The sequence below is a fragment of the Acartia tonsa genome, chromosome 1 (genome assembly GCF_053477335.1).
Source record: "Acartia tonsa isolate MP-2025a chromosome 1, ASM5347733v1, whole genome shotgun sequence".
In the NCBI taxonomy this organism is placed as follows: Eukaryota; Metazoa; Arthropoda; class Copepoda; order Calanoida; family Acartiidae; genus Acartia; species Acartia tonsa.
In genome coordinates, this window is record NC_137260.1 from 17,887,013 (window position 1) to 17,904,391 (window position 17,379).

The following is a 17,379-nucleotide window of genomic DNA, read 5'->3' on the forward strand; positions in this document are numbered from 1 at the left end:
TTTTTGAAACATCATTTAAAATTTATTCATGATAAGGCACAATGGTGATCCAATGTATTTTAATGTCAATCAACAAAAACACACAGTACAAAGTACATGTTAAAAAATGATAGATAAGAAAGAAGCTAATTTTTATTCGAGAGAAAAGCTTAGTAAGACTATAGAAAATTATATATATTGACTCAAGAACTGTAGCAAATCTATTTATCTTTGATTAAAAATTAGTTCTGATGAAAAAGTTGGATGAAAATTAGATTATTTTAGACAATTCAGATGAATAAATATCTATAAATGATTTTAATTCTGTTATGATTTATTTCTAATCTAACAATTAATAATAATAAATATATACAATAAGATAATTAAAATACAATATTATTGATTAAGCCATTGATACTAACTATACAATATTTTACAATAATAGTATAAATGATTTTCTTTCTATTTGTTTTTAAAATTAAGCAAAATTCTTGTGTTATTTTGAGGGTTTTTGTGTGTATTGAAAATGTTTAATACATTTCTTTGTCAAATCATAATCACTTACACTATACCTTACATACTAAAAACAGCTAAACATCTTTTTCGAAATTTGTAATTTTTAATCAAAAAATTTTAAAAGCAGAAATCTAATAATGTACTATGAAGGTTACTAAAAATCACAATTTAGCTGCTGAGCCCTTAAATCTATATCACATTTTATGTTATTTTAATAAAAAAGTAATGCCAAAAAATTGAAAGATTGAATAAGAATTTAGAATCTAAATTAGGAATTGAAATTTTTTTATTCAAACAACTGAGAAAAATCTGAATTTTGAAACAAGTAAAAAAAGTTTAAATTTAAAAATTTATAAAAAAGCTTAACTTCAAAAGCAAATTTTAAAAAAAGTAAAAATGATTACAAACTATGTACAGTAAAAAAGTCCTTACACACTAACCTTAAATCTAATCCTTATATCTAATTACTTACATACTAAACTTACATCTAATTAACAGAAAGAATTTTCTAGAGTAGAGAATCAAATTAGTCTAACTTTTCTAATTGCATTGTCAAGTTTAAGTGGTAAAGAGTATATTTTATGGTCCAAATGGCATTAGAAAATTTATTTAAAAACTTCGGATTGGGTTTCCTGTAATTTATTTAGAGTTGAATTAGAAATTAACTAATTGTGAAATTTATTTTCTAATTAATTTGTATCTGTCAGTAAAAATTGGTAACAGGTGAAAATCAATTAAAATTCCTAGAATGTGTCTTTTAAGTTTTTCCTATTTTAATAATAATATTTGCCTATTGAATTGTTCTGAATTCAAAAAGAGAATAAAGTATCATATTTTAATTGTCTGTTTGCATTGCTAAATAATAGAAACTCATGAATAGTTTGGAAAAATGAATTGAGTTTATCCAGCCTCCGCATCTGCTTCTTCCTCATCATTTTTCTCTGCACCCTCTTCTTCAACATCTTCAACCTGAGGAGTTTCTTCTTCTTCACCCTCTCCCTCAGCTTTCTCTTCTCCCTCACCCTCTTCTTTTTCTCCCTCCTCTGCACCCTCCTCCTGAAAAATTATATGATTGGAATAGTTATTTATCAGTCTGGCTGAAAACTGGTTCTAATCCACCTGATATTAATTGGTTTTGAAGCGATACTGAGGGGATAAATAAACCCTAGCAGCATTTTCTAGATTCAAAACTTCTCTAAAAAGTACGATTAATAAACATTAAAAAAAGGGTTCTGTTTGCCAATTCTATAACCACTTTTTAGCCAATTTTTAACATATTAACACTTCCTTTGCAAATTAGGTAAAAAAATCCCCAATAGTGTACAGGAGTGGGTAATAAAACTAGAACTATAATATAATTACTAAGCTATTTTCTACCTTTTAAGCCTAACTTTGTCTCATTGTACAAAATGTAAGTAACCAAAAGAGAGTATTAAAAATCTGTTTTATAAATTGTTACCTGAACAGGTTCACTTTCATCAGCTGGGCCCTCTTCTCCCTCTACCTCTCCTTCACCCTCAACATCCTTTGCACCTTCCTCTCCATCCACAGCAACAACATCTGTTTCTCCTTCACCCTCAACTGGGTCAACAGGGATAGGTGGTGGTGGTCCATCATCATCAATCATTTCTTCACATACATCTTTAGCATTCCACACTCTAGAAAAGAATTAGTATTAATATGTTGTAAAATAGTGAGATAGAAAAATATAATTTTCTTAAATTAAAACAAACTTGCAAGTCGTTTGCTTACTTATTTATCCAGCCTTGTCTTAAACATTACATCCTTATCATAGTAAGAAATCAAGAAGTAAAAGTTACATAGATCTCCTAACACTTTTGCCTTAATTTTTTATATAAGGTTTTTATACCTAAGAGTGCCATCTGATGATCCTGTATAGAGTTTATTCTGAGTGATGACGAGACAGTTGACAGCTGCCTCATGTCCAACAAACTGACGCTTAAGATTTCCTATTTGAGTCAACCATTAATTATTTTATATAAAAAAAATCTCAAATATTTGATACATAGGGTTAAAGAATATAAAGGCATAACCTTTTTTAAATTTGTAAAGGGATAAAATAAAAAGTAAAATTAGTTTTGATAAGATTGAATTTTTAAAAAATATTGTTTTTTGTTTAAAAAACAATCTACATAAACATAGATCAGAACAGGAATTTAAAATTGCTAGTGATATCTACAGAAACTTGAAAAAAGTGAAAAGCATAAATTAATTATTTTAAAAGTTGACCCTTCCTGACTTAGCATCATAAGCTCTAGCTATAGAATCTCCACAGGCTGTCCATACTAGAAACAAATATTTAGTAAAAATAAAAACGTTTGTGGATTTTATTTTAAACTAGTCGTTCTGCTTTTATTTTTTTATTTTTTAGTGTGTGCTCTTTAGGTTTTGTTTAGATTCTAGGCAAGTTTTAGGCTATTTTGTAGGGAAGTAAAGCAAGGTTTCTAGAAACTACAATATAATAAAAGAATAATTAAATTCTTATAGTACACTATACTTTATTAATATTTATAAGAAATTAAAACTTTCATGGATTTTAATTTATACTAGTGGTGTTCTGCCTTTCTTATTTTTGTTGAAAATATGCATTCACCAGTGTCCTGGACTGGAAACAGGTTTTTTTGAGTTACGTATGGCAAGACCAATATTTCTATGACCGGGTGTGTATTACAGTTCAGCACATAACTTTCATTAAATCACAGCTGATCATTTTTGTGGATTTTTTTGAAAATTACTTTTTTACCCAAATTTTCATAGTTTTTCCCAAAAAAGATTACAATATTCTCACATATCCAGCTTAATTATTCTAAATTTTTGTAAAAAAGTATAATAGATGACAGCTATAACAAGATCAATAACCTCAATTGACTATTCTAATGTTTGTAGGTAAAACATAGATCCTGGTTGTGATAAGATGTTCCTCTGAGGTTCCACGAAAGAAGTTTAAACAAATCAGAATCAGTAATGATTTTGTACAATGTTTTCATTGTAATATTGACAAGTAAATCACTTCTAGATACCAAGCATATGGAGGAATGGTAAAATTATTTCATTACTGAAACCGGGGAAACCTGAAAATCAGGGTTGCAGCTACTGCCCTGTCTCACTTATTTTTCCTGCCTGCATGATTCGTCCCTACCTGAATGATGCTGTTAAACTTGCAGACCAACAACATGGCTTTCACAAAGGCAGGTTCACCACCACTGCTTTACAGAGTATTAAAACCTTAATCAACAACAGCCTTAACAATAAGAAACCAGTTTTCAGAACAGTGCCAATTGTCATTTTTCGTTCAAAGGCTTCTGACACTGTAAACTATGAACTTCTACTGCATGATATTAATTCACTAGACTTGAATGAGTACATGAAACGTTTTCATGTGAATACCTAAGCGGTAGACAACAATTTGTTGTTATCATATATCTAGATCTGCATACAAATTTGCCTAACAGGCTGTCCTTCAAGGAGGGGTCCTATACCATGTACTCTTCAATCTGTAAATTTCATCAATGCCAACACCTCACTCTAACCTACATCTAGTTTCCTGTGCTGACAACTCTAACAGCATAGGTACACTTATTGATCCTTATGTCAAGGACAAAAGCTTACTTAGCAGTTCTTGATGATTGGTTAAAAAGTCAGAATCCAATCATTTCTCCAGTCAAATCATCTGCAATAGTCTTTACCACCTTTTATAATAAAGCAGGCACTGAAGTCATTGTAAAGGTCAATGTTAAAACAGTACCATAAGTCAGACATCCTAAGTTCTTAGGTGATACATGCGCAGTGACAATCTTTTCTATTTCAACTATCTTGTTAAGGAGCCTAGAAACAAACTAAACTCTGAAAACAAAATGCTTGAAGCTCTCTCCACCAGAGGGAAAGAAAAGTAAGTAAATAAATACAAAGCAATTTGCCAGTCCCTGATAATTTACTGCAGTCCCATATTCAGTAATGCCAGCTGGAACAGCCTCCAGTTTGCTGGAAATGCTGCTCTAAGAACAGCCATCTCCTGTCATGTCATGACCATTGTGACAAACTGCATGCAAAGACCAAGATTATGCCAGTGAAAGACCATTAACAGATACTAAGCAAGCACATTTCTCCTGTCAACAAAAACACTAAATGACCTCTACATGACAAATCTGGTCCCACCTCCCCAAAACACCAGGTGAAAAACTCTGTAGTATCACTTTAAGGCAGAGAAAAAAGAGGATTTCCCAACTAGATCTGTCTGAGAAGACCTCCAAATCCAGACTTAAGGAGATACACACAGAAATTTTCAGAAATACCAACAGAAACCAAAATGACAATAACGTTCAAAACATACCAGCCCCAGCCATCAGAAAACATGAAAACTCATTACCCAGAACTGATAAAACCACACTTGTCCAATACTTTCAGGTTACAATGAATACCTTGAAGGCCAAAGTAAACAAGAACCCGGCGCAGTTTGTGTCTGACACTGGCAAGAATTACACACAACCACCATCATTTCAACTGCAACCACAACCCATCATCACCTAGAGACCTTTGAAAGCAGCCAGATTCCTGAACTGACTGTTTCCAATGATGATGAGCAAGAACATACAGCAATCAAGGAACTGTTTAGACACCTAAGACAGCCAGGAATCAATATTGAGCAGGATAACTTGTCAATACTACAAGGAAAACTTTTTACAGAATCATTGCTGATTCTGAAGCATGTTAGTTTAAACTTCATTGGTGGAACCTCAGAGGGACATCTTATTACAGCCAGTAACTATGCTATAACAATTCATGAGCCATGCATGAGGGACATGAAAAGTGAGTATTTTTTGTGTTGATTACAAAAAACAAACTTAAGTTTTGTTTAACTGTTTAGACATTAATTCAAATAATAACTTCAAATAACTCTTACCCAAATTCTAGACTACAATTCTTAGATTAGTCAATTGATTCTGAAAGATCTTGTTATTGAAGATAACATAATCTTTGGTTCAGCTGTCATCTATTATACTTTTTTTGGAATAAATTTAGATTAACTAAGCTGCAAATGTGAGAACATTGTGATTTTTTTGGGAAAAACTATGAAAATTTGGATAGAAAAGTAATTTTCAAAAAAATCCACAAAAATGATTAGCTGTGATTTAATGAAAGTTATGTGCTGAACTGTCATACATGCCTGGTCATAGAAATATAGGTCTTGTCATACGTAACTCAAAAAAAAACCTGTTTCCTATCCAGGACACCGGTGCATTTAATGGTAAGTTTCATTAGATTCTAGACAAGTTTTAGGCTACTTTCTAGGGATGGAAACAAAGGGTTCTATGAACTACGATAAAACAATAAAAAAAAATCTTTCATTTTACTATATTTTTCTAAAAAATATTTGTCATAAATTTTCTTATTTCTCTTGGGATTTATTTTAGCTTTAATTAGAGACATTTATCTAACTGTTACTTTATTGTTTCTCACTAATGAAGGATAAGAGAAATATAGGATCATCACATGAAACTTTAATGAAAGATTAGTTCCTAATTTCTTATTTCCTATAAACTACTCTTGAAATCTGCAATTATTGATTCGCCTTTGTATTCAATGTTCTATAATGGCAATATGAAGTTCTATCACTATCTTCAACTGAAGGTCAAGGGAGATCTTTGGTTATTCATAGAGAAAAAAGCTCTATGGAATACATAATCTACCACCAATGAAGTTAAATATTTGAATAGAATTTCTCATTAAATGATAATGTCATAGTATATACCACCAATGAAGTTAAAAATTTGAATATAATTTCTCATTAAATGACAATGTCATAGTATATTTTTTTACCCAACCCCAATGGTTTAAGAGAGGGTAGAATTATAAAAGTATCCTTATAAAAAGAAAGATATCATAAGATTTTCCGCCCGATAATGTAGGGATGGAATTTCCAAGATTATCTATGAGGAGACCTACTAAGGGATGTAAAATAAATTCATTCGATATAGTGTTTTTATGGCAGTATATTACAAGATCTGGGAGAAATTTCGATTCAAGCCATAAGATTCTTTTACTCATTAGTTACTTTTTTACATATAGTCAAATTTTTCCATATAAGAATGTAAATTAATCTATAAATGAAAAAAAATATAAAATGAAAAAATTCTAAGCTTTGAATGTATGGTATTAGTAAAGTATATTTGAGGACATGTTAATCAAAAAGTAAAAAAGGATTATAAAAGTTTTCGCACGGTACTGTGAACATTCTGCCAGAACATTTTTCATTAAAACTACAGGTCATTGAATCAAATTAGCGAGACTTCGGAAAGGAAAAAAATGTTTACCCTTTTCGTTAAGAAATAAGCCTAGGACCAAAACTTTCAATTAAATAACAACAAAAACATCAATAGTAGAGTGACAAAATAGACATACAGACATCTAACTTACTTTAGGTTTAGTTTTTACTTTTTTTATGCTAAAATTGTAAACATACAGGATTATTTAACACCTATTAGTCCTTACTTAGGTTAAATTCTATTTATAGAGGATTAAGAAATCAGTTTGATTGAGCCTTGAAGGTCCCAATGATGAAGGTCCTGGACGTGCACGTATCCAAAAGTAATTTGAAACTAGTGGGTGGGGAATTCTGTATGGTTGCAACTTCAATGAATACTTTTTATCCGGTCAAAATAGCCAAGATTAAATATTTTACTATATAAGAAGTGTAAAATAACTACAAATATTGATATTAGATAACATGCGTAACCGTAAATATTTATATAGTATTATAAAAAGGGATATTTCACTAACAGAAAAGATATTCTGTCCACAATTTTTCTGTCATTTAATATTTCTTGTTATATTAATTAAGTTCTGTCATAAAAATAAAAAAATAGTCAAAACTTGGATAGAATAAAAGTTAATAAGCTTATAAAAGGCAAAAGTTTATTATTTTATCCCTAAAAAGTTAAGAGAATATTTTTCATTTTTTCGGATACAACAGATTAATTGTATATGTATAAACTGAATTATGTTTATAAAGTGTGTTACCTTTTTTTATGTTTTATTATTATTTGGCCACAACTTGGTCAAAAATGCTCACAAATCAGACCTTTTTCGACCAAAGATACTCATATGGTTCCTTTACAAGCCCAATCAATCAGTTTTAAGATATCTTTATATTTCAAGAAAAATCTATGAAAATGCTAAAATACAGCAAATTTGGGTGTTACCTTTTATATGCACAGATACCATAAAATCAACAGAAAAAATACTTATTTTTACTTTTCTGTCATTTAAAAGGTTTGATTCTGTTAAATTGGCTATTCTTGAAGGAATTTATGCATTGAAATATACTGAAACATAATATTGGGCAGAAATTAATGTATTTCAAAGAAAGAAAATTTTGAAAATAATAAATTCGACCTCTATCAATTCAGAGGACAGCTGCCAACCTCCAGTTGACAGGATATAGTTAAATACTTGTTAGCAATAATAATTAGCCCAAAAAGTAAAACAAAAAGTTTTTAAATATGGTAAAAAAATGATAATCTAAATCTTAATTTTGGGGATGATGATCATAATGATGCTCTTACTGGTGGTGATGATGACCCAGATGGTATCCAAGTACATGAATGTTATGACAACTCATCTATTCAACTATGGTCTAATTTTTGTATTTGTAGCAGCCTCCAATTAAAAGTTGTAATAAGAAATATAACCATCTTTTAAAAACTACTATATTTACCTTATGAATTGGAGAATTTAAAAACCATGATTTCGAGTTTTGGGATTTCTCTTGATAGGAGAATGCTACAAATACAAAAATCGGACCATAGTTTAATAGATAAGTTGTCATAATGCTCATGTATTTGGATACCATCTGGGTCATCATCACCAACAGCAAGAGCGTCTTTAATATCATCATCCCCAAAATTAAGATTTAGATTATCATTTTTTTACCTTATTAAAAGAAATTTTGTTTTACTTTTTGGGCTAATTATTATTGCTCACAAGTATTTAACTACATCCTGTCAACTGGAGGTTGACAGCTGTCCTCTGAAGTGATAGAAGTTGAATTTCTTATTTTCCAAAATTTCTTTATTTGAAATACATTAATTTTTGTCCAATATTATGTTTTAGTATAATCAATGCATAAATCCCTTCAAGAAAAACCAATTTAACAGAATCAAACTTTAAAAAATGAGAGAAAATTAAAAATAAGTATTTTTCTGTTGATTTTTTGGTATCTGTGCATATAAAAGGTAACACCCAAATTTGCCGTTTTTAGTATTTTCATCAATTTTCCTTTAAATATAAAGATATCTTAAAACTGATTAATTAGGCTTGTAAAGGAACCATTTGAGTATCTTTGGTCGAAAAAGGTCTGATTTGTGAGCATTTTTGACCAAGTTGTGGCTAAATAATAATAAAACATAAAAAAAGGTAACACACTTTACACTATACATTCCATGCACTGAACCTTTAAACTAAAAACAAAACATGCACAATTGATTATACAGTAAGTCATTTCCTTTCTAATCTTTCTTAAATTTGTATGATAAAAATACAATAAAAAGAGTTTTATTCAATTCAGATTTTAATAATATTTTTATCATGAAAGATTTAGCAATATTATAAGCCAATTTGATAAGTGAAAATGACACCCTGTATTAAAAGTAACAAATTTCAAACCTGCCAAAATGTTTGTACCACCCTGTAATACTTACATATTCCACTCTTAAACTTGACATTGATGACAGAGCCCTTGTGTCCCTTGTAGACCCGGGTGTTGTCCCCGAACTCGGTGACCCAGCACTTGGCCGTCCCGTCGGCGGACCCGGTATACATGAGACGGTTTACAATGACCAGGCTGATGACGGCGTTGGCATGCCCGTCCATTACCTTGGTGATATGATATTTCTTTTTGGGAACAATATTTCCTTTTAATTAAAATTAAACTTGGTTTTGATTATTCTCGCAGTTCTTAAACTTCAGTACTATATGACTGACAGTGTTTGTTTAGTAAATGGTTTAAATGAAATAATTAAATAAGCTCTACTATCCTTGTACATAAACTCGTTTCGTAATTTATCCTATATTATTTATTATAAATTGTATTATCGATAGTAAAATACTGAAATACATACATACATAATTAGAATAGGTTTCATTCACTGCATATATTCACTTTCTCAGAAAAAATGCAACATATAAGTGTGTTGTTTTGTTTTCGGTCTGTCTCAAGGTGGTGAGATGGGGCCCGAAAAATAGCCTACATTTCAAGGCCTAAATCTAAAAATAAAATAGCCAAAAACCATTTCGAAACCTATGTAAAAGGGAGAACTCAATCAATTATGTTGCTATCAAAATCTTAATCTGCAGACAAAAAAATCATTAATACTTTAAATAAAAGGATGGTATTTCGTATTTCGTATATCACAGATATTGCAATACCCAGCTAGGGTAAGGTACATTCTTACACAACCTTTATAAACCTTTAGAACACATCTATAGTGTCTCAAATTAAAAGATTTTCATAAAAAATTCTTTTATAATATTTATATAGCTTTTTTATCGAATCAAATTAAACAAACTGCAAATTACATTGTTTTATAATTTTATTGAACGGTATGTGAGATGTGAGGAAAATTGTTTGAATATTTATGTACACAGTCTGTACGAGAGAAATTCAATATCTACACTTCATAGACAGATATAAATACAGGGCTGGCAATATCAACATACAACTTTACACTTATAATTTCTTATATAAAAGTAACAGGATGTTTGGCTATGTGTGTGTAAAGGTGTTGTGACGGATCTCGCTTACTGCTGAATCAAAATATTTTTCCTTTACAGGGAAGTTTTATAAGTTCAGTGAAATAAGTATTTTTATTTTGGGACAAGATACCTTAACCCACCCTCCAAGGCAATTCTTCCTTAAAAAAAGTCATCCGACCAAAAATAGTTCTTTACTTTTTTCGTTTTAAACTATAATTGATAGAAGAGGGTTAACTTTACTCCACTCCCTCGCCCCTTTCCTTTAGGCGTTTATAGTGGAATCTAGAGGCAGAATCGCAGAATAATGAGTTAGGTTTGGTATTTTATGTTTTTGTTTAAGGTTCTATTGTAAACATCATTGCAGTTATGTGATTAAATTTCAAGAAGTCAGATTTCAAATATTCTATAATAATTAAAGCTTAAAAATTAATAATAAAAACGTTGGATTTTTTTAGAGCAAAAATATCACAATAAAATTTTATAGTAATTATATATTTTTCTCCACCTTGTAGATATGTCTACGTCTTGTGTGAAAATCACAATATTGAAACTATTCAGCAATAAGATAAAAGAACCTATGAGAAATCAGAATAAAAGAAATATGTATACTGTATTGATAAAGGTCAAGTTCAGAAGGTTGTAAGCACAACCGTTTTATGAAAATGGATATAGAATACGTGAATATAATGACAGAGGAAAATTTGACGTCGATTTAGGTTGCTTATATGAACCTCATTTATAGGTTAGTTTTTGATCTAGTAGAAGGGGAGGATAAAGAAAGTGGACAAAGTATAGTTATTTTAACCAGCTGCAAGTCTCACTGTAATAGAGTACATGGAAATCTTGTCCAATATCCAAGCAATTATAGATCGATTTTTTATGAAGCATAACTAGTGATAACCCTCTGTAAGAATATGAATGCCTTTCTAACATATTATTAATAGTGCATCTTCTTTATACTCAGTGCCTGTAAATATAGCCTTTAGTTATGGAGTTTCAGATAAGAAATTGGTAAAAGCGAGGTTTTTTTTACAATTTTGTATGATGTAAACGCGTATGCCCCAGAATCCTCTATGGACTCTTAAAGAAAGGATTTTTGGGCAATTTAAATTTAATTTTAAGGTAAAAAGTAAATTGAATTTCAGGGGGTTTTCTTTTTGGAGCTTGGAAATAAACTCATAAAAAAAGACAAGCACAATCCTCCTAAAAAAGCAATACTCATAAGGAGCACTAAGTCTAAAGTTTAGAACAGCTGTTAAAGCTGCGCAGCTTAAAGTCATAATTTGTCCTTGTTAGTTTATTAATAAAATAGATATAAAATGGAGTAAAAGTAAAACAATAGATGGGAAAGATGTTAAATAATTGTATTTACCCACCCCGTGGACCCTGTGCTGACTTTTAATTGGTTCTTTGAATATCAGCCAATAGCATCGGAAATATTAACACAGCCAAGTCGCTACAAATGAGCAGAAAGTAATTTGATAGCAGATGAAAAAGGACTTTGTACACATTTGGATTGTATATATATACTTATACATTTGTTGGATAGAAAATGGTTGTGTGTGAGAGATTGGTTAGACAAAAAACATTAATCATTTCAACTTCTTTTATAGATTAGTACTTTGCACTTTTCATTCATTTTAGTTCTATTAATACCTACAATTGGCCTCATCCCTTATCCTATTGGAGCCTTCGCAAAAAGTTGTTTTATTATGTTTCATTTTTTTTTTTTGACCAGGGCTCGGCAGCCGTCCGTCAGCCTTAGGGAAATCAAACTAATTTTCAATTCTAAAAATCAGCTAGAAATCTAAACCTGACCCAAATATGACGATTCCTCTTTTTTTAATTAAAAGCATCTAAACGTGTTTTAATTTGAGGCTTAGTCGCGGCTGACGCACGACTGCTTAGCCCTAGTTTTTAACTTTTTATTCCTAAGTACATATATTATCATGAACAGGACCATAATGAAGCTTCCCTGCCAAGTGAGATCTTTTTATATACATACACACAGATGAAAATTCACCCCCCCCCCCCTCCTTTGTTTAGGGTTAACTAGAAAATTCCAAATTGTTTTGATAAAAGGTTTAATCAGATAGTTGGTTGTCTAAATAGCTGCACTTTCAGATCAATCAGGACTCATCAGCATCTATACTCTATAGATTAACAGTAAAAGTCAGCTAGTCAAAAATAATTACTAAAATTAATAAAATTTCAAAAAAGCGAATTTGGTATGCATCTAATAGAACAGTAAGTTTGGGTCTCTGGAAAAATAACAATTTGGGTACCATCTAATAGAATATAGCTTAAAACTTCTATGTACCCTAAAAAATAACTAAATAATGTTGCAACTTGAAAATTTATAAACATTCCAGAGTCCTAATAGATGGTAACCAAACTTGCTATAAAGAAATAAAATATTTTTTGCACTGCAGATTGAAAGTGAAACAGGGATAGTCCAATATGAAAAAGAAATCTTATATTAAATGTGATATTTCATTGAACTATCCCAGTTTTCTCATGCATAAATACTCCTTGAGGTGTTATTAAATTTTTTAAAAAGATTACATTATGAAAAACGTTCAAAAATTGCCATTACCAAATGTATATTCTAAAAGTTATGTAAACAAATTATAAAATAAATTCAATAGAACAAAAATTTGTATTGCAGATATTATTTAATTTTAAAATAATGAAATTTTCTCTATTTATTGAATAAAAGTTATGAAACAGTATACTTACAAAGTTTGCGAATATTAAATATTAAATTCTTTTCGTAAAGGTTTTCAGTTTTCATAATCGTTATTATTATTTCTCGTATTCATTCGAATCCGGTGGATAGAAACCGGTTCTCATTCATACGAAAGAACTCTGTCTAGCCTTCGGCACCTCGGGGCTAAAAAAACTGGCTTTAATCTTATATCCACGGATAGCTGTTTATAATACGTTGCGAAAAGTAACTATTGTTATATAATCTTAATTTTGGTCAAAAGGAGTTATTTTTAAGATTTGTGAAGTCTTTATTTAAGCTATGTATATTAAGATATATAAGTTGGAAAGAATTTTAATGTTAGAGGGAGATTTGAAATCTGCATCAAATTTTAAGGATTTTTTATAAAATTCGTTTTTTGTATAATTCTTTATCTAAAAGCGGAAATACAATTTAAGTTATTTAATTTTGACATCTGTGATTGGTGGATTGAAAATTATCTACGCTCTGATTAGAGAAGCTTAAGTGCCGCACATCATTCAACCAATTAGAGCGCAGGTAGTTTCCAATCCACCTATCCTATTGGTCAAACTTTGTGAACTTAAATTTTATTTCCGCTTTTAGATAAAGAATTATACAAAAACGAATTTTATAAAAAAAAATCCTTAAAATTTGATGCAGATTTCAAATCTCCATCTAATTTTAAAATTCCTTTCAACTTATATATCCTAATGTATATTTCTTATAAGGTTTTAAAACTGGTATTGTTAAAAAGTAATTATTCACTGTCTTATAACAATTTGAATACAAACTTTCAATTAAAATTCCTGCTAATTTTTGGTATTTGATTGTTTGAAACAAAAAAGAAATCAGTATAATTCAAAGTCCAATATCCTCTTCCTCCGCGATGCAAACTACAATCTAAAATTCAAGAGAGCTAAAAGCATTTTATTTTGCATTGAATTTTGTAAACAAATAAAAGAATATTTTGCAATGTAGAAATGTGTGTGCACTTTATATTGGATATTGAAATATAATATACCTATATATGTAACTGTATATACAAATATTGGGTATCTAAACAGATATCTTGGTTAGATAATGATATCTATATATACCACTAGTTTTACCCAAGAAAGAATAAAAAGAATCTACTCTAGGAATATATTTTGTTAGTAACTATGTCTTGCAAACTGCAAAATACATACATTCAAAAAGAATATCCATGAGAATTAAAGCACAAAAAAGTTATCGATTAACAAACGGATAAAGTGAAATATACAGCATATTTTCCAAATAGAAATAATATGTGATTAACTAAACCTTTGAAAAATATTGTTTAAATCTTTGGTAGCATGACCGCCTGACCGAAGGACAAAGTAAGTTGTAAGCTTGATGATATTTGGTAAGGGGTATTGTATATATAAAAAAATCAGCAGTCTATCTCAAATAGCAGCTAAGAAAATCGCATTTCTCCTATGTCATTAAAGACTGACCTACTGACGGAAAAACAAAGTTAATTTTAGAATAGCTTCGCCACTAACAAAAATATAAAAGGTTACATTTAGTAGTCAGTACAAATCCTACAAATTTCACATGCAGCTTTAAACTTTAAAAGACAAAACAGCCCTAGGCTATCTTATAATTTACCCAGCTGTCAATATTAACTAGACGTTGTCTAACTCTTTTATTGAATATTGATAAAAGAACTAGTTGCACGTAGGAGAATGTAATTGAAGTTAATTTAAATATATTTCTCTTCTACAGAGAAACATTAGATATCAATAGGATTCATACAAACAAACAAATTTTCTACTTTAGTGTGAAAAATGTTTTTTTTTACATCATAAGAAAGCAAAACATAAATGAGAGCCTGTAAAAATCCTGAGAAATATACTTAAAATTTGTTTGGAACTTTAGCTCAAATACTCCAAATCAAATCTGTTATCTTATTAGGTTCCAGAATAAACGCACAAGTGACAAACGCGGGAGTACAAAAGTCTTTCTATGAGGGTTAGGTTAGGAAGATATGAATAAACAAATAAGCCCCCCGCAGCGGTTGGGCATTAAAAAAAAAAACCTATAAGATGGTTTAATAAAGGTTAGATTAGGATAAGTATCCACCCTATGTTTGTCCACTCCAACGTTTGCCACTTCTTCGTTTGTCATAGGACCTTTTTTATATTTGTTCTTTTTTAAAACATAAAGACAATGTTTTTAAATTGCTCAAGAAAGCTATACAGTATATTAAATTAAATAAATTTTTGTGGGTTTTTATGAATTTCTTATATTTGTACAAATGGCCCCAAAGCTTGAGATGTGCACATTGAATAAGAATGAGAGAACACGATCAGGAAGGGAAGGGGCAACAGATGAGAAATTAAACTCATATAAAATAATGATTGTTAGAATTACAGATTTTAGTATGCTATTGTCCTTTAACACAGGTGGGTTCTTAAAAAATCAACAATTGCTGAATCGACTATGGTAGCAAGATCACAAAATTTTTGTACAAATTTATCAATAGATTGAAAGAAAAGTGTGCTAAACTCATAGAAGGGTTATTAATATAAGATTTTATTTAATGTTTGTAGATTCTTTATATGTTTTTGGAGGATTTTTTACAAAAACAATTTTGGTGATCTCGCTAGCTTAGACGATTTAGCGATTCTTTTTTTAAAGAATCCACCTCCGCATCTTTAAAGCAAAACTGATATAATTTAATGGAAGTAAAGTAAGTATATTGGTTCTTAGTTTTAAAAGTAGGAATAATTTTATGTACGTTCTTAAACTATCCTTTACTCCCTGCAATATTCTAGAAAAAGTTAAAGTTTAGAATGTTTATTTTAGATTAGATTTTTTCAATTTGCGTTGTTGCGAAAGTGGAAACTTTTTACTATTATTGTGTTCATAACAATACACTTTTTTGTGTAATTTCTTTATGCAAATTATTATTAAAAGAATTTCTTATTTAAAGTAAGAAAGTATTCTCTTAAATTTTTTTTTTAGATAACTTTTAGAATATACATACATATGTTTTCGAATGTGCTTTACAGTTTATAAGAATTTTTAAGCCAGTCAAACATAACATCATTCTATTGTTTAAAATATTTTAAAATGGTAAAAAGTTTTAAGATATTAGATGTTTAAAAGTGTAATGGAAAAGAATTTTTAAAAGAGATCAGTAAAAAAATTATTGCGAAATTTTGTTTTCGACATTTGTCAATTTTTTTCTGATCTGTTTTTAAATAAGAATAAAGGAGGTAAAACAAACTTTATTTTAGGGGGATAAAGTCTCTACACGTAATTGGTTAAAGTGACTTTATTCCCCTATTACTGATTCTTTATAGTGCAATGAAAAATAATTAAAAATAAAATTTAAAAAATATTATTTTTTCAGAGACCCAAACTTACAAGTATCTGCATGATATTTGATCTGCCCAATGCTGTGCTGGTGGCCCTTGAACACGCGCACGTTCTCCTCAAACTCATACACCCAGCCCCGGACTGACAGGTCGGTACTGCTCGTGAAGAACATCTTGGGGGTGACGCACAAGTCTATGATCATACGCGAGTGCCCAAGAAAAGTCTAAGATATTGAATATGCTTTGGAAGATTTTTAAGCAGGAAAGCACGTTTTTAATGAATTTAGGAATTTTTTTTTTTTTATTTAAAAAACCACATAAACAAAAAATAAACGAAGTAGTATTCAACGTTTTTCCTTTTATAAAATTTTCTAAAAGCAAAGAATTTCATTATATAATATCGATCCTTGATGAATTGCTCTCGATATAAACTGACACTATGATAACTTAGATTAGATCAGTTAGATCAAAAACGTTATATAATTAAACGATTAGATCAAAAACGTTACCTAATTTTGCTATAAACTATTTTTATTAATTTTTTTTTTGGAATAGACATTTTCAGCGATTTTCTACTTATTTATTCTTTAAAATATGTCTTTGCTATTAAAATTGTCACTTTACTCCACAGTCGCTATAGTATACTTGCTGGTGGTGCAAACTTGTTTTTGTGAAAAATCCTCCAAAATCTCATACAAAATTTACAAAAATGAAACAAAATCTTATATTAATAACCCTTCTATAATTTTATATATTTTTTTTGTAGATTTTTTATGTGATTTTGGAGGATTTTTCACAAAAACAATTTTGCCTCACCAGCGAGTAGCGACCCAAATTTGTTTTTAAGAATCCACCTCTGATATGTTTCAGTAATTTATTTCCAAGCAATGAAATAAACAGATTTTATTGTTTCTTTTCTATTTTTTATTTTCTTACAGGTTCCATTATAAGATAGTAAATGTATTCTTTTTTAATCATTATTAAATTTACTTATATGTTAAATCATGTTAACAACATCCATAAATAAAAGCGACAATCAAC

General features: G+C 29.7%; 1 protein-coding gene across 3 annotated transcripts in view; it reads right to left on the reverse strand.

The window, feature by feature from the left end:
- The window catches only part of LOC145314078 (uncharacterized), a 30,022-nt gene continuing 12,643 nt past the window's right edge, over positions 1-17,379 (reverse strand). For 2 of the 3 annotated variants that reach the window (XM_080153831.1, XM_080153846.1), the window contains 5 exons: positions 9,213-9,387; positions 2,748-2,801; positions 2,366-2,462; positions 1,955-2,153; positions 1-1,551 (listed from right to left, as the gene is read on the reverse strand). In XM_080153831.1, coding sequence (XP_080009957.1) covers positions 1,396-1,551; positions 1,955-2,153; positions 2,366-2,462; positions 2,748-2,801; positions 9,213-9,387 — 681 coding nt within the window. In that variant the 3' untranslated portion in view covers positions 1-1,395. Of the gene's footprint in view, positions 1,552-1,954; positions 2,154-2,365; positions 2,463-2,747; positions 2,802-9,212; positions 9,388-16,387; positions 16,563-17,379 lie in introns of all 3 variants that reach the window. The other variant, XM_080153837.1, reaches the window with a different exon arrangement.